The sequence below is a fragment of the Danio rerio genome, chromosome 7, assembly GCF_049306965.1.
Source record: "Danio rerio strain Tuebingen ecotype United States chromosome 7, GRCz12tu, whole genome shotgun sequence".
Lineage (NCBI taxonomy): Eukaryota > Metazoa > Chordata > Actinopteri > Cypriniformes > Danionidae > Danio > Danio rerio.
The window spans coordinates 72,658,843-72,683,157 of NC_133182.1; the positions used below are offsets into that span (position 1 = coordinate 72,658,843).

At 37.1% G+C, this 24,315-nt stretch overlaps 1 protein-coding gene across 2 annotated transcripts in view; it reads right to left on the reverse strand.

Annotated features, from left to right (window-relative positions):
- Nucleotides 1-881: 881 nt before the first annotated feature.
- Nucleotides 882-24,315, reverse strand: part of znf143a (zinc finger protein 143a) — a 31,736-nt gene continuing 8,302 nt past the window's right edge. Inside the window, exons 4-16 of one of the 2 annotated variants that reach the window (XM_073906514.1) lie at nt 22,765-22,848; nt 21,554-21,682; nt 20,179-20,372; nt 19,694-19,765; nt 19,497-19,610; nt 18,919-18,994; nt 11,406-11,531; nt 11,042-11,221; nt 8,388-8,615; nt 5,385-5,518; nt 5,148-5,279; nt 2,534-2,641; nt 882-1,177 (exon numbers count right to left, since the gene is read on the reverse strand). In XM_073906514.1, the coding sequence (XP_073762615.1) occupies nt 1,097-1,177; nt 2,534-2,641; nt 5,148-5,279; nt 5,385-5,518; nt 8,388-8,615; nt 11,042-11,221; nt 11,406-11,531; nt 18,919-18,994; nt 19,497-19,610; nt 19,694-19,765; nt 20,179-20,372; nt 21,554-21,682; nt 22,765-22,848 (1,658 nt within the window). In that variant the 3' untranslated portion in view covers nt 882-1,096. 2 annotated transcript variants of the gene reach the window in all.

The window sequence follows — 24,315 nt, forward strand, 5'->3', positions numbered from 1 at the left end:
TATATCGCATGACTTTGGGCTTGTGGGGGAAACTGGACCACCCGGATGAAACCCACACCAACACGGGGAGAACATGCAAACTCCACACAGAAATGCCAACTGACCCAGCCGAGGCTCGAACCAGCGGACTTTTTGCTCTCAGGCGACAATGCTAACCACTGAGCAACCGTGTCGCTGTTTTTATTTTATCTTTATCAAATATTTTCTAAATGCTTTAATGTTTAATCAAAATATTTTAATAATTGTTTTTGCTTTATTTCATTTGTTATTTTGCAAGAAACTAAAATTCAGCTTAAAGTGGCATTTAAAGGCTTAACTGGGTTAATTAGGAAAGTTATTAAACATCAGTGATTTGCTCCATAGACAACTGAAACACAAAGTTTTAGGGGGCTAATATTATTGACCTTAAAAATAATTTAAGGATTTACAATCAAACAAACAGTGCTCAGGGGTAGCTTAAATAATGTGTCAGTGCTCTTTGGGTAAGGGTTTCATCAAAATAAACGGCAAAAATCAGTCCTTTGATTGGCTTTTTTACCAGACAATTCAGATAAAAACATATTACAGGAGATACTGTGAAAATGTCCCTGCTCTGCTAAACATCACTATTGAAAAAGAATAATAATTTCACCAAAAGGCTGATATTTTGGCTTCAACTTCATATTCATCTTTCTGTTTTACGCTAGCTTGTATTATCAGCATAACAATTTGAATGAAATGTTTTCTTGTTGCATGAAAAAATGTGTTTGTTTGTTTTTTTGTATCATTTATCTTGCTTTACTGTCAGCCACGTTTAATCTGACTTGAACCTGAGCTTCTTGTCCTTCAAGCAAAGAGTAAATATCAGGAGTTAAATAAGGGGAAAATATATCACAACAACCTAAATATCACCATCATCAGTTTATTTAAAAAATGCAAACAGGGTTCTGCCATTTAGAGATCTATATCAGTGTGATCAAAATCTGTTAGAAATGCTATTATAGTGCATGACTTGACCTTTGTACAATTGAGGGGAAACTCAGGGGAATTACAAAAGCTGATCCACGAGTTGATGTGATCACTATCCGCACTAAATCCAGTCTCAAGGTGAAGGTGGTTAATCAGCCAGCTCCGCTTCTTCTGCCTGTAATGATGATGCTATTCTCAAAGCTTCTTCCAGCGAAGTCTGTTCACTGAGCTTCAAGAGAAAACACAACACGTATGATAGATGTAATATTTACATGCTCAGATGAAAGATGAAGGTCAAAACTAGACATGGAAATGTTTATTTAATATAAATAATAATGATAATAATAAAGTAAGGATACAATACAGCTGTACTTTAAGGGGTTGTACACGATATTACATTGAGTTAAAACAAGTGCTGCTAAACAATTTATTGTGACTAATTAAATAGAAAATAAAAATTTGAATTTATATAATGTACATGTATTATGCATATTTGATATTTATGAAATACACACACACATATAAATGTATATACTTTAAAATATTTACTGAATTAAAATTTCTGCTGCTAAACAATGAATAGTGACTAATCAAATACAAAATAAGTTTGAATTTACATATTGTATGCATTCATGCTTTGTATATTTATGACAGACGAACGGACGGACGTAGATAGAAAGACCAATAGATAGAATGACAGACAGACAGACGATAGACAGACGATAGATAGATAGATAGATAGATAGATAGATAGATAGATAGATAGATAGATAGATAGATAGATAGATAGATAGATAGATAGATAGATAGATAGATAGATAGATAGATAGATAGATAGATACATAGATACATAAATGCATATTGAATACAAAATAAAAGTCAGAATTTACATAATGTATGCATTTGTGCTGTGTATGTGTGTGTGTGTGTATATATATATATATATATATATATATATATATATATATATATATATATATATATATATATATATATATATATATATAAACACAAATGTACACTTTAAAAAACCTTTATTTTTAATTTATTTGAGTTCAAATTTGTGCCACTAAACAATTGCGACAAATCGAATACAAAAGTTAGAATATACATAATGTATGAATGCATGCTGTGTACATTTATCATGTATATATAAATACAGAGATAAATGTATTTACTTAAAAAATATTTAGATGTATTATTGTTAATATATAATTAGTTTTATATAATTGAATTAATTTGTAAAAATATTATATAAATTTATATATAAATATAAATAAACATTTTCTACACACGTGTCTACAGATTTACATGGAATAATAATAAGTCTACGCAGCAAACAGATAAATATTATGTGAATACAATCTTTTCTTTCATATGCAATTAGTCATTATTAATAGTTAAAACCCACAAGTTAAAATAGAAAAATTGTATTACCATAAACTGTAAAAACAGTGTGATTTTTAAAAAATAAATACTAAATAAATAATTATGTAAATAATGAGTAAAATAAATAAATGAAATCCATAATTTATAAGAAATAAAAGAAACTGATGACAAAATGGTGACTTTAGGTAAACTCTACCTGAACAGCAATCTGTGTGCCATTAGAAGTAGCCAGAAGTGTGATGGGATGTGCTGATAATCCATCCTGTGTGTTCCTAGATGTTAATTCAGGCATCATAATAGTCATCTAGAAACAAAACAACACAAAAATAGCACATGAGATGGGTTCATAAAAGTTCTGCAGGGCCAATAATAAGTAAATAAAGAAAAATAAAGAAAAAAACAAAATAAGTTAGCATTTAAGCACTTCTGGGACCACTTTCCAAAATTCTGTGGATATTTGTGTTTCTAATTAAACACTTGAATAGGATTAAAAAATAAAACAAAGAAAAATGCCTGAAATACTCAACTCAATTTATTTCCAGAGCACTTTCTAGCAAGCACACTGGATACCAAAGTGCTGTACAGAAAACACAAAATACATGCAAACATACAAAGAGCCAAAATACATAAACTCACAACACATGATTAAAAGCTAAAGCAAATAAGTGTGTTTTCAGTGACCTCTGAAATAACTCCAAAGTAGGAGATGTTCTTAAGGAGAGTAGAAGATCTTGGAATTGCTACTGAAAATGCTCTATCACCTTGACATTTCAAGCATGATCGCGGAACTTCTGGGGTGTGTGCAAAGTTTCGTGAGCTTTTGGGCATGTTTAGACCCTCAAAATTGACAGCCATGTCACCCTGCACGCTAAGACCGGTTACTCACTGAAGCTAAGCAGGGCTGAGCCTGGTCAGTACCTGGATGGGAGACCACTAGGGAACATTAGGTTGCTGTTGGAAGTGGTGTTAGTGAGGAGAGCAGGGGGCGCTCAACCTGTGGTCTGCGTGAGTCCTAATGCCCCAGAAAAAGTGAAGGGGACACTACACTGTCAGTGGGCGCCGTCTTTCGGATGAGACGTTAAACCGAGGTCCTGATTCTCTGTGGTCATTAAAATCCCATGGCACTTCTCGTGAAAGAGCAAGGGTGTAACCCCGGTGTCCTGGCCAAAGTCCCTCTTTCGGTCTTATGATCATGGCCTCCCAATCATCCCTTTCCACCGAATTGGGTCTATCACTGTCTCTCCACTCCACCAATAGCTGGTGTGTGGTGAGCGCACTGGTGCCGTTGTCCTGTGGCAGCCGTCGCATCATCCAAGTGGATGCTGCACACTGGTGGTGGTGTGGAGACCCCCCCCCCCCCTCATGATTGTGAAGCGCTTTGAGTGTATGGCCATACACAATAAATGCGCTATATAAAAATACACATTACATTACATTACAAAATTGCGGAAGAAGAATAATAAGCAACAGAGCAATTTCACTAGGGCCTACGCACCATAGGTGCTCGTCCCTAATGATCATGTTGTCTTGCTTACGGAGGTAGATCCTTTTTGGAAATACAATCATATTAGTTGTCAGAGGTAATTTGCCAGATTTGCATGCTTCCATCCATTTTAATTACTTCTAGAGAGTGGATTTAGGCTTGAAAATTCTTTCATTTGTTTTCCTTCGGCTTAGTCTCTATTTCAGAGGTCGGGTAAAGGCTAAATTATACTTCTGCGTCAAACGCCGGCATATGCTACGGCGCTGACGCATAGCCCTTCGCCGTGGCCGTCGCCGTCACTGACGTGCACCTCTCAAAAATTGTAACTACACGTCGCAACGACGCGTAGCGTAAGCTCTGTGATTGGTCGGCTTGGTAGCGCTGACAAGTCTGGGCAGGACCGAGAGCCGCGCGAATGGTGCGAGCAATTGTTTACAAGTGTGGAGTCCCGTGAAGGAGCTCCGGATGGAAAGTTTTGTTTTGTGTTTACTTCATAGTTAAAGTTGTTGCACGTTCCTTTTTGAGCCACTTGTACATCCCGGAAGTGTTCAGGAAAAGCAAAAAAGCAGCGATGAAACTCGACACAGAGGAACATTAACACCTCACTGCCAACTAGCGTTTCGGAAGTGTTAATGCAGACCAACAGAGACAGCGCACAGAAGTATAAATACACAGCCACGCACGTTGCATGCGCCGTGGGTTACGCCGGTCACCTGACGCAGAAGTATAAATCAGGCTTAAGACGGGAAGGGGGACAAGCGTGCTTTGGCCCGGTTCAAAGCAAATGTATATAGTGTGAGTACACCCTAAACTGACACTTTCAGTAATTTTAGCCGACACAATTTTAGCCGACAAACGAGGCTAGTGACTATCTTGTTCTGTACCTATCTTGCTCTGTACCTTACTATGGTGCCTAGTTACCCTGCATGAATTTTTAATTAGCCTACATTAATAACAGTTTATTTTTTATGGTAAATAAATTCTAGGACAGGCAAAAAAAAATGTATAAAATAAGACCTCTGTAACAAAATCCAAGACTTTGTATACAAAATTCAAGGCTATTAAGGCCTTAATTTGAGATGATCAAATTTAAGACTTTCTCAATGCTTTTAAGACCCTGTGGGTACTCTGAAAATAGGTATTAAAAAATAAATAAATGTTTGCTGTCAGGGGAACCTCTAAATGCACACAAATAATTACTAGGTGGAATGTAGTATTGTATTAATTATAAGGAGAACGTTTTATGTGTTGGAAAGAAAACCACACACACACACATGAATTTAACCGTGTGCTTCCTAAAATGTACAGTATCTAAAAGCCTACACACCTGTCTTTCAGTCCCATCCTCTGTGGCTACAGTAACTGAATGAGCCTCCGCTGATGCCAGCAAAGATTCAGTGGGTGGGATGGTGATCATACTGCCATCTTGTGTCACCATAGTGATTGCATTTCCAATAGCCTGTTAAAAAAAAAAATAATAATCACAGAATTTTTCATTTAGCACATAAACTGTTTTTATATTACTGTACGAGTCTGGACAGGGCCTGAAAGTGTAGATCCAAACCTGTGAACCTCCATCCTGTGTGATAAGCGTTACGTGCTGTTGTTCGCTGACATCTGAGATTTCAGAAGTCATTTCAGGACCAGAGTCTTCACACTTCACCGGGCTGACGCTGAGGGACGGGTCATCTATAGCCTCTTTTATTTAAATAAATAAATAATAAAAACAAACAGAAATTCAGCTTGTTAAAAGCTTTAGACAAGGTCAAAACTGAAAACTCTATCATTTACTCATGCTCTAAATGGGTTTGAGTTTCTTTCTTCTGTTAAACACAAACAAGGATACACTGAAGAATGGTGGAAAAAAAATGCCATTGACTTCGACAGTAGTAGTAGTAGTTTTAAGTTCCTACTAGGGATGTCCAGATCTGATCACATGATCGGAAATCAGGTCCAATCACACAGAAACAGCCACGCATATGGCATGACACCCCTTTGTTGCAGAGATGCTATTGGTTAAATGCCAGCAAAGTTGAACAGTAGTAGAACAAAGTAGTATGTCTGCGGTCTGGAGGTACTATAAAGTTGATGACGACAACATTGCCATAGCAAACTCTGAGATATGTAAACTTGGGATTGAAAGAGGTGGAAAGAAGATGAAGTATTAAAAAAGATTTGGAATCCATTTTTGAATTTTTTTTAAAACAGTACCACTTGATTTGATTTGACAAAATGTCTTTTTTCCATTGGTTTATACTGTGTCTCCTCCCTTTTTATTTATTTTTTATTTTACTTATTTATTTTATATACTGTGTATGTTTTAATTTAGTTTGTTTGTTGCTTTGTTTTGATGTTCTGTATTGTTAACTCTTAAAAAAGCTAAATAAAAATATATAATCACAAAAAAGAGGTGGGAAGGAAAAGGCTACATTTAACACAACAAACTAATAAAGTTGTTGAATGTTAAAATGTGGTGAATTAAATAAAAAAATCATTTGAATTAAACCGCTCTTCTTTATTCTTTTTTATGTATTATAGAAGTATCGGATCGGGTTTTGGTATCGGTAGATACTCAAAATCAAATGACTCGGATTTGAGGGCAAACACACCGGATCGGGACATCCCTAGTTCCTACTATGGATCAAAAAGGCCTCTTTTTTCCAACATTCTTCAGAGGATCTTATTTTGTGCTCAACAGACAAAAGAAACAATATGAACTACTTTAGTGTGAGTAAATGATGAGGACATTTAAATTTTTGTTTGAACTGTCCCTTTAAATATTTTCAACATATGACTGTTCAACTCAATTCAAGTTTATTTGTATTGCACTTTTCACAACAATCATCGTTTCAAAGCAGCTTTACAAAAGGTGCACATTATTGCATTACAAAAAATATCTGAAAAGTGATTATTTACCATAACTTTATTAGCTGATAAGTAGAAAGTATTCAGACCCGCTTAAATGTTTCACTCTTCACAACCATTTTCTGGAAGTGTTTATTTTTTTTCCTCATTAATGTACACGCAGCACCCCATATTGACAGAAAAACAAAGAATTATTATAAATCTTTAGCAGATTTTTTTTTAAAAGGACTGAGGATATCACATGGTCCAAAGTATTCAGATTCTTTGTTGTGACACTCATATATTTAACTTAGGTGCTGTCCATTACTTCTGATCATCCTTAATGCCCCATAAACACGGGACTTCAGCGTCAACCCCAAACAGAGGGCGTGTCTGAAGTTGAGGCTGATGTGATTATCATAGCAGTTTCAGCCAATGAGATTAGTCAGCAACAGGCCACTGTCTGAGCTGGTGTATTTGCATACAGTGATCTGATTGGCTGACGCTTACGTCGGCGCTTGAAAAGTTGAGCAAGTCCCAACTTCTGCAGCAAGCAATGCCACTGAATTGGTGCCGACGGATCCACAATGCAGTTCGGTAAGGCCTGATGTCACTCATTCAAAGTGAATAGGAAGCGTTAAGGCTGACGCCCCATGTGAGATTTGAGTCCATCTTTGTTTGATTATACTGATCGGACTTAATTAGTAAAGCCACACACCTGTCTATATAAGACATTACAGCCCACAATGCATGTCAGAACAAATGAGAATCATGAGGTCAAAGGAACTGCCTGAAGATCTGAGACAGAATTGTGGCAAGGCACAGATCTGACCAAGGTTATAAAAAAATCCTGCTGTACTTAAGCTTCCTAAGAGCACAGTGGTCTCCACAATCCTTAAATGTAAGACGTTTGGGACGACCAAAACCCTTCCTAGAGCTTGCCATCACGCCAAAATGAGCTATCGGGGGAGAAGAGCCTCGGTGAGGGAGGTAAAGAAGAACCCAAAGATTACTGTGGCTGAGCTCTAGAGATGCTGTCAGGAGATGGGAGACAGTTGCAAAAACTCAACCATCATTGCGGCCCTCCACCAGTCAGGGCTTTATGGCAGAGTGGCCCAATGGAAGCCTCTCCTCAGTGCACGACACATAAAAAACACCTGAAGGACTCCAAGATGGTGAGAAATAAGATTCTCTGGTCTGATGAGACCAAGATAAAACTTTTTGGCCTTAATTCTAAGTGGTATGGGAGAAGAAAACTCATCATCTGTCCAATACAGTCCCAACAGTGAAGCATGGTGGTGGCAGCATCATGCTGTGGGGGTGTTTTTCAGCTGCAGGGACAGGACGACTGGTTGCAATCCAGGGAAAGATGAACGCGGCCAAGTACAGGAATATCCTAGATTAAATCTGTCTCCACTGTGCTCAGGATCTTAGATGGGGCGAAGGTTTACAGCTAAAGGGGGCTTCACAATAACTCTGTGACTGTTCTTGAATGGCCCAGCCAGAGCCCAGACTTAAACCCAATTGAACATCTCTGGAGAGACGTAAAAGTAGCTGTCCACCGAAAGATTTAAGAGTGCCTGAATACTTTCTATACACACTTTATAAGCATAATAAAGTTAGCCTGCAGTTATATAGTATATAGGTGATGTCATTGTATACATGTTCATTGACTTTGTGTACTGTGTAATTATAATGTGCATGTACGTTTTTCAAAACCAACCTGAAGGTGGCTCAAAATAGCCCTCCATCTCCTCTTCTATAGGCTCGGAGTCGTTGTGTGCGGAGCGCTTGTGCATGACCAGTGTGGAAATCTGCTTGTAGGTTTTTCCACAGTGATTGCACTTGTAGGGTTTGCAGGGAGTGTGCACTACATTATGCTTGTATAGACTTGAGTACTCCGTGAAGCGCTTGTCACAACCAGGAACTGTGCAAACGTACGGCCTCTCACCTGTCATTAATAAAAACATTGTTTTAGGTATTTCATAATGGCTGTTTCTGATATTGCCCTTTTACTATTAATCACTATACTCCAAGACTCTATATCTATATCTATATATTTAAGTGCGCAACATTTTAAATGAACGTTTTATGCAGGAATGTAACTGATATGCTGCAACGGCCACTTTAAATACAAGACCAATGTAGCAAATTCTGACGCTCTCATCGCCGGAACTGAAGGCAGATAGCATTCTCGCCAGGGCGGCCCGAGCAACCTTGGACGCTCTCACTGCTTTCAGTGTGAAAACACAGTAAAGGTTTGGTTTCTGAATTAGTAAATTAGTGATGCAATACAAGTGAATGCCATTTGATGGCAGTATTGCACGCGGTACAATTAGTGCAACCAGTAAAAATAGAACACACTCTCGAATATTTAAATGCACTGAATGACAGACAATGAGTCAGGCAAAAAAAAAAAAAAAAAAAAGACTCTTAAATATTGTGCGTTTAAAAAAGAAAGGACAACAAAATAATTCTTCACCATCATCGGACCGATTGCATTAGGTCTAATATGCCAAGAAAGTATTGCTGTTTTTAAAGACTACAACCTAAGGGGTCGATCACACCGAACGTGTAATTACGTTCCAAAAATGCGAGGTGCACCTCACTGCCTTTTTGTTGACAAGAAAAAAAAGGAGCGCAGTGCGCTTTTTTTATGTGGCTAGGCAATGTTTGAATCAGCTGGGTATTTTGCGAGAGTGTTGCTGTTGATATTAATATAACTTTATTTTCAGGCTCATTGTTCACATTAACACTCATAATAACATGACTTGGAATTATAAAGACTAAGATTCTTTCGTTTTATCCCAGTTTTATAATGATTGATATGAGCATATTAATACAAGCTCAAATGAGATTGTTATGAATTTGACTCAAATTATATAATAATTGCTGGTTAAATGTGTTCATTTTTGTCATAGAATATATTTAATATGCATACATCCACTTTAAAAAGTTCTTTTATCAAAGATTTTATCAAGTTTATGTTGACTGATCTGTATATTCTAAAAGCAGTGTAAATTAGATGATTGTAAATTTGACTGAATAGAATTATTTTAAATGTGTTAATATGAGATTTTTTCTAGCAGTTAATATTTTTTCTATTCTCACTGTAACAATTATTACATTATTATTATTATTATCATTATTATATTTTATAAGGGATTATTTTATTGTTTTATGGTGATTGATAAGTAAATAAAAATAGCAGTGCAAATTAATGTGACTTGTAAATTTGACTCAATAATAACTTTTTAAAAAATCAGTTTTGTGTTAATGTGACGTGCTTCTTTCCGATATTACATGTTCTATGCATACTGCCACTATAAATAAAAGTAATTTTTTGAAGGATTTGACATGATGCCTTTCACTTGGTTCCCAAAACTTGCTGTGGCCCTCGGGTCTAAAAAGTTTGCCCACCACAGCTCTATATAGTAATATCTCTAATAACTAATCATTAGACTCTATATCTAATATACTCTCCACTACACTCAATAAGATGACTTTTGCTGCTGGTTCAAACTACTTATTTTAAATGAGTTGAAACCACACAATTCTTAAGTTATTTTTGGGGCAATTTATTATAAATGGCTAGAGTAATAGAGTATATACACACACACACATCATTATTCACCTTATTCTTTGCGTACGAGCAGGTGCACCAATTGTAATCTTTTTGGCTGGAGACCTCCGGTCATTTTTAGATTTTAAAAACAGCTCTTTATGCTGCTTGATGTTGCAAACTAATATTTTCTTATTATGTTATTCTATTTTGTCTGTATAGTCATGCAAACACTTGTTTGTAGAGCAAGTAGTTTGACTGTTTTCCGCGGTTTATTATTCCTAGTCATTTCTCCCATAGGGAGCTGATTCTGAAGTTCTAAAACAATCGCCAATACAACAGGGCAGCTGAATGCTCGATTCTGATTGGCCGATTAACTGTATAAAGCACAGGTGATAAACTCTGTTCCTGGAGGGCTGCAGCTCTGCATGGTTTAGTTTTAACTCCAACTAAACACACCTGATCAAACTAACTGAGTCCTTCAGACTAGTTTGAAACCTACAGGTAAATGTGTTGGGCTGCGGGAGTTTGACACCTCTGGTCTAAAGGTGTGCAAAAATGTTGATATTTATGCACCGCTTAAGTAGTGCCAGGCATGTTTTGAAATGCATCATGTAAACAATCTCTATAGGTTTGATAACCATTGCATAAGAGTAACTAACTCTGGTCTATTGATTTATTAAAAAGTAATGCACACTCAAGACGTGACTGTGCGTTGTTTTCTAATAAATAAACAACCCCTTGTCCATTATTGCTTGGCTGATGCATTAGGAAGGTCAACACTGACAATTTGCTACTGTATTCATACAACACACCTGTATGGATCCGTATGTGGTTCTTGTAATTCGTTGCGCTGGCAAAGGCCCGATTACAGCCTGGCTCTGGGCAGTGGTACGGTTTCTCTCCTGTGTGCGTGCGAACATGCACTTTACAGATGTTTGAGGTAGTGAAGGATCGCCCACAGCCCGGGAAAGGACATAGAAATGGCTTCTCTCCTTCAAAAATGACAAAAAATAGGTCAGTTGTCAGTCTGTATGAAGTTAATATGACAAATATCCTTTTGACTCTCACATAATTCATATTTTTGTCCACTATTTAGTACCAAACATTTACGTTTTTATAACAGTACACTTACGATTGTTGATGTCATATAGAATAAATGGCAGATTTAACAAATACCCGTGTGTATTCTGGTGTGTTTTTGAAGGTCCCCTGAGGTCTTGAAAGATTTTTTACAGTCCAGCTCCTGACAGCGATACGGTTTTTCTCCAGTGTGTGTCCTGATGTGACTTTTCAGACCATAACCTAGGAGAAAAGTCATTTTAGGTAATGAAATCACAGCAGCAAATGGACTCTTTTCACATTTCCGGTTTCCTCAGCAGCAGAAGTAGTCATAGCTGGATAAACTTAAACTCACTCCTATTATTAATCAAGACTTTCAGAAAAAGGAACAAAAATTGTGTGACACTGATAACAGCAGCCAGAAGAGAGAACAATGACTATGTTTACATGGACATCAATAATCAAATTATTTGCTTAAAGACAATAATATGATTAAGGTGTTTATATGAGTTGCTTTTTGAATGTTGCTTTCGTGATCCCATTTTACATGTTATAGCACATATATCAGGGCTATTGCCCCAGAGGCTGTTTGTTCCGGCCCTCCAAATACTGTGACCAAGACATCAAAAATAAATTTAGTTCAGTCGAAAAACAGCCGCTATAGTAATGAAATGGCGTGCGTCTGTTCAATACAGCATGAGCTGCGAAGGAGCGTGTCACCATAAGCAAGTGGAGCGGGCAGCCGAAAACATTTGGATGTGTTTGTAGAAAAGGCCTTTTGTACTATGCACTGATATCGTCAATAGGGATGCAACGATTTTAGCCATAGTTTCACTATTAACTGCGCTTTAATTCACAGTTAAATAATCGTATAGGCTTCTAAGCCGCGTTTCTGTTGCACGGATTAAAAAACGAAACTGCTACTAGGGTTGTGCCGATAGACGATGCGATCGTCCATCCCCGATGGTCGACAAATTTCACGATGCTGAGCCGGTATCGCCATCCATCGCCTAGCCCCACATTTATATTGATATGTAACTTATTATTTGCATTTCATCTTAATAGCAATAACGGTCTTTTTATGAGCTGTGTTAAATGTTACATAGCTGCCGCTTGCATGGCTGACAGCAACGTGAGGATTAAATGAAGGATTATACAACACCTCTCACGCTTAAAATGAGTAGATTCAGTGCCAAACTTTATTACCTGCAAACCCCGTCCCACAAACTTAACAGTGAATGGCTTTAGTTATTTTCATGGCCAACTTTGAGCCACTGGAAGTCTTTTATCTACTCTTGGAAAAGTGTAAATGGTGGAATAAAATTCAGCACATGTTTACTAGGAAGTTGTGCCATTATTAGTAACTTTAGGTAAATCTGTCAGTGTTATTTTCATTCTCTCATCTTCATCGCTTCACATTTTCGCGGTTGGAGCTCCTGTCATCTGAAAGCAGAAGTCATTGAGTGAGTGATTGACAGCTGATATTAACCAATCATTCGTGTTCACTTCTAGAGCAGTGAGCCAATAAGAGGAGCACAAAGGCGGGGCAAGCATTGCAGACTGTTTTTTACTTCAGCCAGTTCGCATAACAACTGTTTTAATGTTCCTGAGCGCAGCGTTTGGCGTTTTTAGGTGCAAAGATGCATTCTGCATAAATGTCTCCTAAATCAGCACACACGGTGACGATTTTGCAGTGAAAACAATGAAAATGTATGCACTACAGTGAACTCCAACCAAACTCTCGTCCCCTCCACCAGCTGAGGGAAAAGCCATGAGGATGACACAGATCACTGTGCGTACTCATGTAAGAGTCCCGCGGAAAAAAAGTGATTGACAGGTGGTCATTTGTTTGTAACTTTATTTATTTATGGATTGGTTATGGGTAAAGCAAAGACCATGTGGGTCAGGTAGTGAAAACGGTAGGCTACAATTAATTAATTTCTTTATTCATTTTTCTGTCGGCTTAGTCCCTTAATTAATCCGGCGTCGCCACAGCGGAATGAACCACCAACTTATCCAGCACGTTTTTACGCAGCGCATGCCCTTCCAGCCGCAACCCATCACTAGGAAACATCCACACACACTCATTCACACAAACACTCATACACTACGGACAATTTAGCCTACCCAATTCACCTGTACTGCATTTCTTTGGACTGTGGGGGAAACCGGAGCACCCGAAGGAAACCCACGCAAACGCAGGGAGAACATGCAAACTCCACACAGAAATGCCAACTGAGCCGAGGCTCGAACCAGACCTCCGTGAAGTTGGCACCCCATAAAAACAAATAATCCCCAAAACTATGCCATTCGTTTGTGCTACGTTTGTGCTGATTTGTGCCGCAAAAACGAACGTTTGTGCTGGTTTGGGGTCTGAGATATTAAGCATTATTTTTTTAACCGTGTGACGTCACTCTCCACCCCATGTTGCGCAATTGACTTCAAAACAGCACGGGTCGTTTGTGCTCGGTTTGTGCTGGTTTGTGCCGTTAAAACGAACACGGTATCTGTTTTCCTCTTTTAGATATAAGCAAAATATTTCGGGAGCCGTGACGTCACTCTCCACCCCATTTCCTCCAAATTGCACAAAACTGGTATCATTCGTTTGTGCTGGGTTTGTGCTGGTTTGTGCCGTTAAAATAAACACTTTATCTATTTTCGTTGTTTAGATATAATCAAAATATTTCGGGAGCCGTGACGTCATTCTCCACCCCATGTTGTCTAAATCACACCAAACTGGTATCATTCGTTTGTGCTCGGTTTGTGCTGGTTTGTGCCGTTAAAATAAACACTTTATCTATTTTTATTGTTTAGATATTGCCTTATCAAAACATTTCGGGAGCCGTGACGTCACTCTCCACCCCAGGTTGTTTAAATTGCACAAAACAGGTGTCATTTGTTAGTGCTGGATTTGTGCTGGTTTGTGCCGTTAAAATAAACACTTTATCTATGTTTATTGATTAGATATTGCCTAATCAAAACATTTCGGGAGCCGCGATGTCATTCAGCGCCCCATTATTTCCTCTAAATTGCACAAAACAGGTGTCATATGTTAGTGCTGGATTTGTGCTGGTTAGTGCAATAACAATTAACACTTTATCTATTTTTATTGATTAGATATTGCCTAATTAAAACATTTCGGGAGCCGAGATGTCATTCAGCGCCCCATTATTTCCTCTAAATTGCACAAAACAGGTGTCATATGTTAGTGCTGGATTTGTGCTGGTTTGTGCAATAACAATTAACACTTTATCTATTTTTATTGTTTAGATATTGCCTTATCAAAACATTTCGGGAGCCGTGACGTCACTCTCCACCCCAGGTTGTCTAAATTGCACAAAACAGGTGACATTCTTTAGTGCTGGATTTTTGCTGGTTTATGCAATTAAAATAAACACTTTATCTGTTTGTATTGTTTAGATATTGCCTAATCAAAACACTTTGGGAGCCGCGACGTAACTCTATATTGCACCAAACAGGTGTCATTCAGTTGTGCTGGTTGTGCCGTTAATAAACACTTTATCTGTTTTCCTTGTTTGGATTTAACCAAAATATTTGGTTAGATTTGTGCTGGTTTGTGCCATGAAAATGAACAACAGATATTTATATTTGTGCACATATGTTACTTTCGTTTGCTCACAAATTGTGCTCGTTTGTGCTGCAAAAATATTATGTGTAAAAAAAATAATATCAGATCATTAAGAGGTCTCTCCACCCCAGTTGCTACATATTTACTAAAATAGTCTCATTTGTGTTATGACATATTTAAAAAATTGCAAATATATGACAGAAGATTGTGATACAATATGAGGCATATTAAATTCATAGGCCTACTTTCCACTGACTGGAAATCATCCACCCGCACAGTTGGCCTCAAATTAAAATATAATTCGGATATTTTTTTTGGAAAAAAATATCTTTTTGAAACAAATTTCGCATATAGTTTGTCTCTTTAAAAGCCGCTTTTCCAATCGTTCGGACCCTTTTGTATGCTGAACTGTTAGGCTCACATTCCGTGCTAAACCAGGCAAGACAGCAAATCAATTTTATTTGGAGGGAAAATGACCAAAATTTAACGTGATAAATGAAAATGATTGGAGGGGAAATAAATGTATCAAAAATTTTATACATTACAGAAAAATAAACAATGATAATAAAACAATAATAGTGCATTTGTATTATAGTGGCAGAAATATATTTTTTGACAGGCCTTGGGCAAAGTAAGCGTGCACTTTCACTAATAAAAAATATAGCACTTAAATTATTTCATTTTTAACAATCAATAAATTACACAGAGGTTTTATATCAAAAGTTGATAAAAATATAAAATATACATTTTGTTGGTAAAATAACCATTTAAACAATGGCTGCTATTTATTTTAGTATTCAAACATTAAATACCGATTTTTTTCAAGTTGAATAAAAATGAAAATGAAACAACAGCATATCAGGATGTAAAGCATATTCATATTAAAGCAATTCCTGGTTGAGATTTTAGAAAATATAGCTACCCAGTATATATTAAAGATCACAGAGAAATTACATGTCCCCAAAAATGTCCAGCTTATATTTAACTGAATTGTATAAATATTAAAAATTGCTCATTTTGTTTTTATTAAACATTTGTTATTTTTTATTAGCAAAAACAATATCAACATTTAAGAATCTATATTTCATTCATTCATTCATTCATTCATTCATTCATTCATTCATTCATTCATTCATTCATTCGACTTGTTTATTGGTGCATATATAGGCTATAATTTAAATTATACAACAGTACCTTGGACAGCTACAGTGCCACTAAAGCTTTCAAACAAAAGTCCAAAAAATTAAAGTTTTAAAGTTTAAATTAATTTTCTCCGGTGACGGCCGACATCACAACACGCCGTATAACCGTCCTTCTGGTGGTAGCCTATAGCCGGCATTAAATTACAAAACAAGCTGTCTGGGCCTTGAATTAAAAAAGTTTAATTATTTCCTCATTGTTTAAAGAGTCTACAAGTTATTAAATATAAAATAAATATAATAATATTAATAATAATGACAATAATAAGAAGATAACTAAGGATAACTAAAATGTGACAAAATATTACATGTTTATCTTTTATTAAACCAAATCAAAATGGTCAAAATAACATCCTACAGCCCGTGATAAAAACGCACAGTGTTTACCAATTAAGTGAATGTAAATATTTTATATGATTGTTGTTATTGTTATCATTATTATTATTAATTGTAATTAATTAATCAATTATTTATTGTTATTTTATTGCCATTTGGACATTGTTCTTTTACTGTATGACAAACAACACAATCACGAAAACCAAAACTTATCTGTAGAAAACGCAGAGCCTATGTGTTTGCATGTGTTATAATCTATTTTTCCCCATAAAATAAATATTGACTAAATAAGTCCACTAAAGCTGCTTTACTTAATCATAAGTGGTAGGCCTACCTACCACAACAGAAAAGTTTAGGCTGCTAGTTTAAATACGAAAGCAGCCTAATATGGACGACCAGATGATAAGAGTATTTAAGAGAAAATCGCTGCATGGTTAAACAGGTAAAACAAAATGTATATTAATACATTTTTATAAAATTAATAAATAAAATTAATAAAAATTATTTATATTTTTTTGAAATTATTTTTTTCCCCTATCGTTAAGCATGCTGGCTACTCATATGAGACTAAAACGAAGTAGATAAGTAGCAGGGTTGTAGCCAATTATCTTTATATTGGCCAAGCCCTTTTACTTGGAATAAATATGTCAAAATTATGTTCGCATCCTTCATGCTTTTTCTAATAATAAAAAGATCTCAGGATAACCTTGGCCTAGGCTATCTAAAAAAAAAAGCATCTTAAACAAAATTTCTATCAGCCCAAACAAATTTAAATATTTTAAAATATGCGGGTAGCTGATATCATTATCTTTCATTCAATATTTTAATAAAAGAAGCAACACTAACGAAACTTTCAGGTACAATCCAGCACAAATGAAACGCACACAAACGAGACTCTTTTAGTAAATATGTAGCAACTGGGGTGGAGAGACCTCTTAATGATCTGATATTATTTTTTTTACACATAATATTTTTGCAGCACAAACGAGCACAATTTGTGAGCAAACGAAAGTAACATATGTGCACAAATATAAATATCTGTTGTTCATTTTCATGGCACAAACCAGCACAAATCTAACCAAATATTTTGGTTAAATCCAAACAAGGAAAACAGATAAAGTGTTTATTAACGGCACAACCAGCACAACTGAATGACACCTGTTTGGTGCAATATAGAGTTACGTCGCGGCTCCCAAAGTGTTTTGATTAGGCAATATCTAAACAATACAAACAGATAAAGTGTTTATTTTAATGGCATAAACCAGCACAAATCCAGCACTAAAGAATGTCACCTGTTTTGTGCATTTTAGAGGAAATAATGGGGCGCTGTGTGACGTTGCGGCTCCCGAAATGTTTTAAGGCAATATCTAATCAATAAACATAGATAAAGTCTTAATTGTTATTGCACAAACCAGCACAAATCCAGCACTAACATATGACACCTGTTTTGTGCAATTTAGAGGAAATAATGGGGCGCTGAATGACATCTCGGCTCCCGAAATGTTTTGATAAGGCAATATCTAATCAATAAAAATAGATAAAGTGTTAATTGTTATTGCACTAACCAGCACAAATCCAGCACTAACATATGACACCTGTTTTGTGCAATTTAGAGGAAATAATGGGGCGCTGAATGACATCGCGGCTCCCGAAATGTTTTGATTAGGCAATATCTAATCAATAAACATAGATAAAGTGTTTATTTTAACGGCACAAACCAGCACAAATCCAGCACTAACATATGACACCTGTTTTGTGCAATTTAAACAACCTGGGGTGGAGAGTGACGTCACGGCTCCCGAAATGTTTTGATAAGGCAATATCTAAACAATAAAAATAGATAAAGTGTTTATTTTAACGGCACAAACCAGCACAAACCGAGCACAAACGAATGATACCAGTTTGGTGTGATTTAGACAACATGGGGTGGAGAATGACGTCACGGCTCCCGAAATATTTTGATTATATCTAAACAACGAAAATAGATAAAGTGTTTATTTTAACGGCACAAACCAGCACAAACCCAGCACAAACGAATGATACCAGTTTTGTGCAATTTGGAGGAAATGGGGTGGAGAGTGACGTCACGGCTCCCGAAATATTTTGCTTATATCTAAAAGAGGAAAACAGATACCGTGTTCGTTTTAACGGCACAAACCAGCACAAACCGAGCACAAACGACCCGTGCTGTTTTGAAGTCAATTGCGCAACATGGGGTGGAGAGTGACGTCACACGGTTAAAAAAGTAATGCTTAATATCTCAGACCCCAAACCAGCACAAACGTTCGTTTTTGCGGCACAAATCAGCACAAACGTAGCACAAACGAATGGCATAGTTTTGGGGATTATTTGTTTTTATGGGGTGCCAACTTCACGGAGGTTCGAACCAGTGACCTTCTTGCTATGAGGCGACAGCACTACCTACTGCGCCACTGTATCACCAATTTACCTTTTAATTTCTTTAAAAAAAAACCTATCAACTAACCAAGAAATGTTTTGTTTTTACCTGTTGCAAACTTTTTTCCACAGCCAGGTAAGTCACAACAGTATGGCTTGTCCCCTGTATGTGCTCTTTCATGTACCTAAAAAAAAAAATAAATAAATAAATAAATAAATAAATAAACATCTTATGGCAATCATGATGTACAGCATTTGTAATGTCCTCTGATCAATTACAAGTTCATTTATTCATTTTCCTTCAGCTTAATTATTTATCAGGGGTCGCCACAGCGGAATGAACCGCCAACTACTCTGGCATATGTTTTACGCAGGGAATGCCCTTCCAGCTGTAACCCAGTTCTGGGAAACACCAATACACTCTCATATCCACACACACACATACACTATGGCCAATTTAGTTCAGCCAGTTCACTTATAGCGCATGTCTTTGGACTGTGGGGGGAAACCGGAGCACCCGGAGGAAACCCACGCCAACACAGAGAGAACATGCAGTCCAAACAGGAATGCCAACTGACCCAGCCTTGACTCGAACCAGCGACCTTCTTGCTGTGAGGCGACAGCGCTAACCACTGAGCCCCGTACCACCTAATTACAAGTTGATGAGTTCAAATACACAAGCTATACCTTAAGATGATTAGCAGTGGTGTAAAGCTTTCCGCATCCGTCATAATTACACCGGAAACATTTCTCCCCGGGCGACTGCACATTACGCCGAATTCCTTGACCCTGAAGAACAATCTGGAGGGACAGAGGAAAAACCTTTATTGGGAAGCTTAGGATTTGTCTATTGAAAACAGTTACATGGTATATGATATGATCACCTGCATCTCCACAACACCTTGAGGATCATTGCTGATCAGCTCAGGGTTTGTGTACGAGTCAATTTCCTCAATCTGCAAGAAAGGAAAAATAATGGGCAATTTTTTTTTTTTTGCCAAACTTTGACCAAAGTGAGCAGGTGATTGTGCTAAAAACTACTTACAATACATAATATGTTGCCGTTTATTATATGTACACCCCTCACAAATCTATCTTTTATATTCATATTTTCAGTAGGAAGCTATACAATATTATATTTGTGCGATTAGTCAAAACTGAAGCCAAATCTGGAGCCTATCTAACAAATAACTTACGATAACGTCCAAAAACTAGTTCACCCATATTGATATGTTATAGAAAAATATAAAATACCAAATATTAAAAAGGCAGTTATCTATATTTTTAAGGTCATTATATAGACCCTTTTTTTCATGATAGACCCTTTTCATTTTGACTAGATTGTGAAAGTCTTTTGCTTTATTCATACCTTGGTCGTGTACTGCTCCAAAGCATTCATTGTTTCCTGGTCAATGGCTGCATCCGTGTGTAAATCTGCTACTGTGCCATTTGCCTGGATGGCCAGAATGGTGTTTGGCTGTGACACCTGAACGGCATGCTGAATATAAGCAGTGGAACCGTCCTCTAACTGCACCGCCTGCAGTGTACTGGGTTCATACACATCTGTAAATGCAATCAAAGCCAAAAGAAAAACGAATAAAGTATGCTCAAAAACATCCTTTGTTTCCTCAAAATGAGTGCTCATTTTTCTGATTTCTCACTCACAATTCTGACTTTCTCGCCTCAAAATATATTTTGTAAAATTTTGAAATTATGACTAATATAAAATATTAATAATAATATTATTTATAATAAATACACTAAAATAATAATCATAAAAATAATTTAAACTGAAACCCTGTAGCTAATTTAGTTGACAAGGTCATGGGAAACACAGTGTTGGATAAAATAACTTGACATTTTTTTCTCTAAAATCTGAGTTCTTGTAAGAGATACAAAAATTAAAGATACCAAAGATTGTAAAAAAAAAAAAAATAATAATAATAATAATAATAATAATAAATACAATAAAATAATAATCATTAAAATAATTCAAACTGAAACCCTGTAGCTAATTTAGTTGACAAGGTCATGGGAAACAGTGTTGGACAAAAAATAACTTGACATTTTTTTTCTCTAAAATCTGAGTTCTTGTTTATGTCAAAAATTAGGTGTATCTGTAACTGAGGCAGAAAAAACAGAGATAAAAAGACACAACTAGCAAGTTTATGCCTCACCAGATTTTGACAGATCTTGCCATACAGTATGTGTGAAAAAAAATTGCAATTACCTTTTAAAAAGGTCATTTAAAAGTCTCAGAATTACAGAAAGACAAGCCAAACTAAACTTGTTTATACTTCTGCCAGTGAATAATAATAATAATAATAATAATAATAATAATAAGTTACTTTTTTTAGCAATTGTGACATTTTTCTCGTAGGTATCTAATAAAAAAAATCAGACTTCTTTTTCCTTGCAACATCACATTTTTCGGTTTTATAGTTTTTATCTTGCTATAAAGTTTTTGTTTGTTTCTGACATGATATTAAAAATATATATATTTATAAAAAAATAACTGCAGCTTCAATTTTTTATTATCTCACAACTTTATCTTGCACCTTTACATTTATCCCACAATTCCACCTTTCATCTCAGAATTGCATGCATTATCTATTTTATTACAATTATTTAGTTTTTTCCTCTGAATTTATAACAATGTTCATACAAAAAAGGCCCTTTTAAAAAAAGTTTGCAGCAGAAAACATGTTCCATAGGATCCCATTCAACATTTTCCACATTCAAACCTTTTGTGGTGTGGTGGATATAGGCAGTAGTTCCATCTTCCAGCTGAACGGTCTGAGCATCCTCCAGTCTCAAACTCTCATTACCAACAACATCACAGACAGAGGAGCCCATCCAGTTGTTTGGCTCATCTAATGTAGGCATAATACAAAAGAGAAGAAATATTTCAATGATTTTAACAGTTAACAAATTATTAAAAGAAAGATCACGTCAGGTAAATCTTACATTATTCCCACATTTAAAGGGGACCTGTTATCTCTGATGTCCCTAGAGAGTGTATGTTAAGTTTCAGCTCAAAATTCCACGACAAATTACTTGAAATTAACTCTTTAAAGCTGCCCCTTTTATGTTTTAATTTAAATTATGCCATTTTGGTGACTGTTGCTTTAAATTCAAATGAGATTGTGTGATTTTTTTCAAAAGAGGGCGGAGCTACAAATGTATGCGTTGGCATTATTATAATATTACAATTATGATTATAAAAATAGAATTAAGGGGCGAGGCAGTGGCGCAGTAGGTAGTGCTGTCGCCTCACAGCAAGAAGGTCGCTGATTTGAACCTCGGCTCAGTTGGCGTTTCTGTGTGGAGTTTGCATGTTCTCCCTGCCTTCGCGTGGGTTTCCTCCGGGTGCTCTGGTTTCCCCCACAGCCCTAAGACATGTGGTACAGGTGAATTGGGCAGGCTAAATTGTCCGTAGTGTATGAGTGTGTGTGTGAATGTGTGTGTGAATGTTTCCCAGAGATGGGTTGCGGCTGGAAGGGCATCCGCTGCATAAAAACTCGCTGAATAAGTTGGCGGTTCATTCCGCTGTGGCGACCCCGGATTAATAAAGGGACTAAGCCAACAAGAAAATGAATGAATGAATTATATAGAATTAATTAATGTTTACTATTAGAGCATGGCTATATTCATACACTGTTGCTACACAACTTTGTTTAAACTCCATATTAAAGTGATTTTGGCAAAATCTGAGCTCTTTAATACAAAAGTCTCAAACTCAATTCCCGAAGGGCCACAGCTCTGCACGGTTTTGCTCCAACCCTATCAAACACAGCTGATCCGAATTATGGAGGTGTTCAAAAGAGTCATGAACACCTTCATTAGTTGGATCAGCTGTGTTTGATCCGGGTTGGAGCAAAACTGTGCAGAGCTGCGGCCCTCCAGGAATTGAGTTTGGGACCTATGCTTTAATATATAATACACATTAACATACCTGCTTTTGGAACCGCAATGTGTTGCACATAAGCAGAGGAGCCATCTTCTAACTGGATCACCTGGCCTTCAACTATACTGTTGTCTGACGAAAAGAACCAGTACACACTCAATAACACAACAACTGTAAGCAAACTTGAGATTTTACAATGAAACAACAAGAAATCCACAATTAAAGGTTGTATAAAAAGAATATACCAGAGACTGTAGTGGAATTAAAATAACAATAATAATAGTAAAAATAAAGTATTAATAATTAAGAAGAATTAAATATGCTAAATCCTGAAACCATGTACAGGATTTGGACAATGAACCTGAAACGCCTGGTTTTAGATCAATAATTATTTTGTTTGATGTAGGGCTTTCTTTTGCAGCCAATACAGCATCAATTCGTCTTGGGAATGGCTAGGTGGAAGGCTTCTTTGGGGCTTCTGCACACTTTAACTCTCTCGGATGTGGGAAAGACAGTGAAGGTGGACTCATCAGAGACAGTGGCGTAGTGCAAAATGCGGAGGCCCCCCTGCAGGGTTCACTGACAGGGCCCCCAGTTGGGGGGGTTTGGGGGGAGGGGACAACGCGGGGAAGCGATAACAAATTGAGGAGCGGGGAAGGGAGGCGAGGTGGAGCGACATCGCGGAGAAGCCTTCACAAATTGAGGAGCGATCACAAACTAAGGAGCGATCACAAACTGAGGAGCGGGAAAGGGGGCGGGTGGAGCGACAATGCAGGGAAGCCTTCACAAACTGAGGAGCGATCACAAACCGAAAGCCGTGAGAGCGTCAAAGTAGCCAGAAGTCATTCATTTTTAATGAGAACCGCCGGCGAGGAACAGCGCGGCGCGTCTTCTCCTGTGTGGGCGTCAAGGAGAGTTGAAATCAAGTCAACTTTATGGTAATGAGCTATGACGAGGTTCAGCGGCAAGCAATCAGAATGAAGTAGTCCACCGCTTGAGAGGAGTTCAGAGAATACAGACCTGTGAACTTTGGTTCCGACCAAAGTTGTTCCCAAGAGTTTGATTATTGCGGTTGCCGGATTTTCAATCATTGAAAATCGCAATGATGTCGGGCCCCCAAATCACGCATGGCCCCCCCCGCTGTGTGTGTCCTGCGGGCCCATCTGCTACTCCACTGATCTGAGATCAATGCATGTTTCACATTGTCCACAGCCCAAGATTTTCTCTGCTGGCACCATTAAAACCGGCATTTGGCACTGGTGTAAATGAACAAAGGTTTGGCTATAGCAGCCCAGCCATGTATATTGACCCTGTGGAGCTCCCAACAAACAATTTAGTGTAAATAGGTGCACATTCAACTCTGCAGTGTTTTTTATTATTTTTTATTTTTTTTTGGATGCAATTAGGGTCAGAACCCAGACATGCCTTTCAGACAGCCTTCTCTTGGGTCCACAGTTACTCCTGTTAGATGTGGTTCGTCCTTCTTGGTGGTTTGCTGACATTACCCTGGATACTTTGGTTCTTAATACATCACAGACTTGCTGTCTTGGTCACAGATGCACCAGTGACATGCGCACCAACAATTCGTCCATTTTTGAA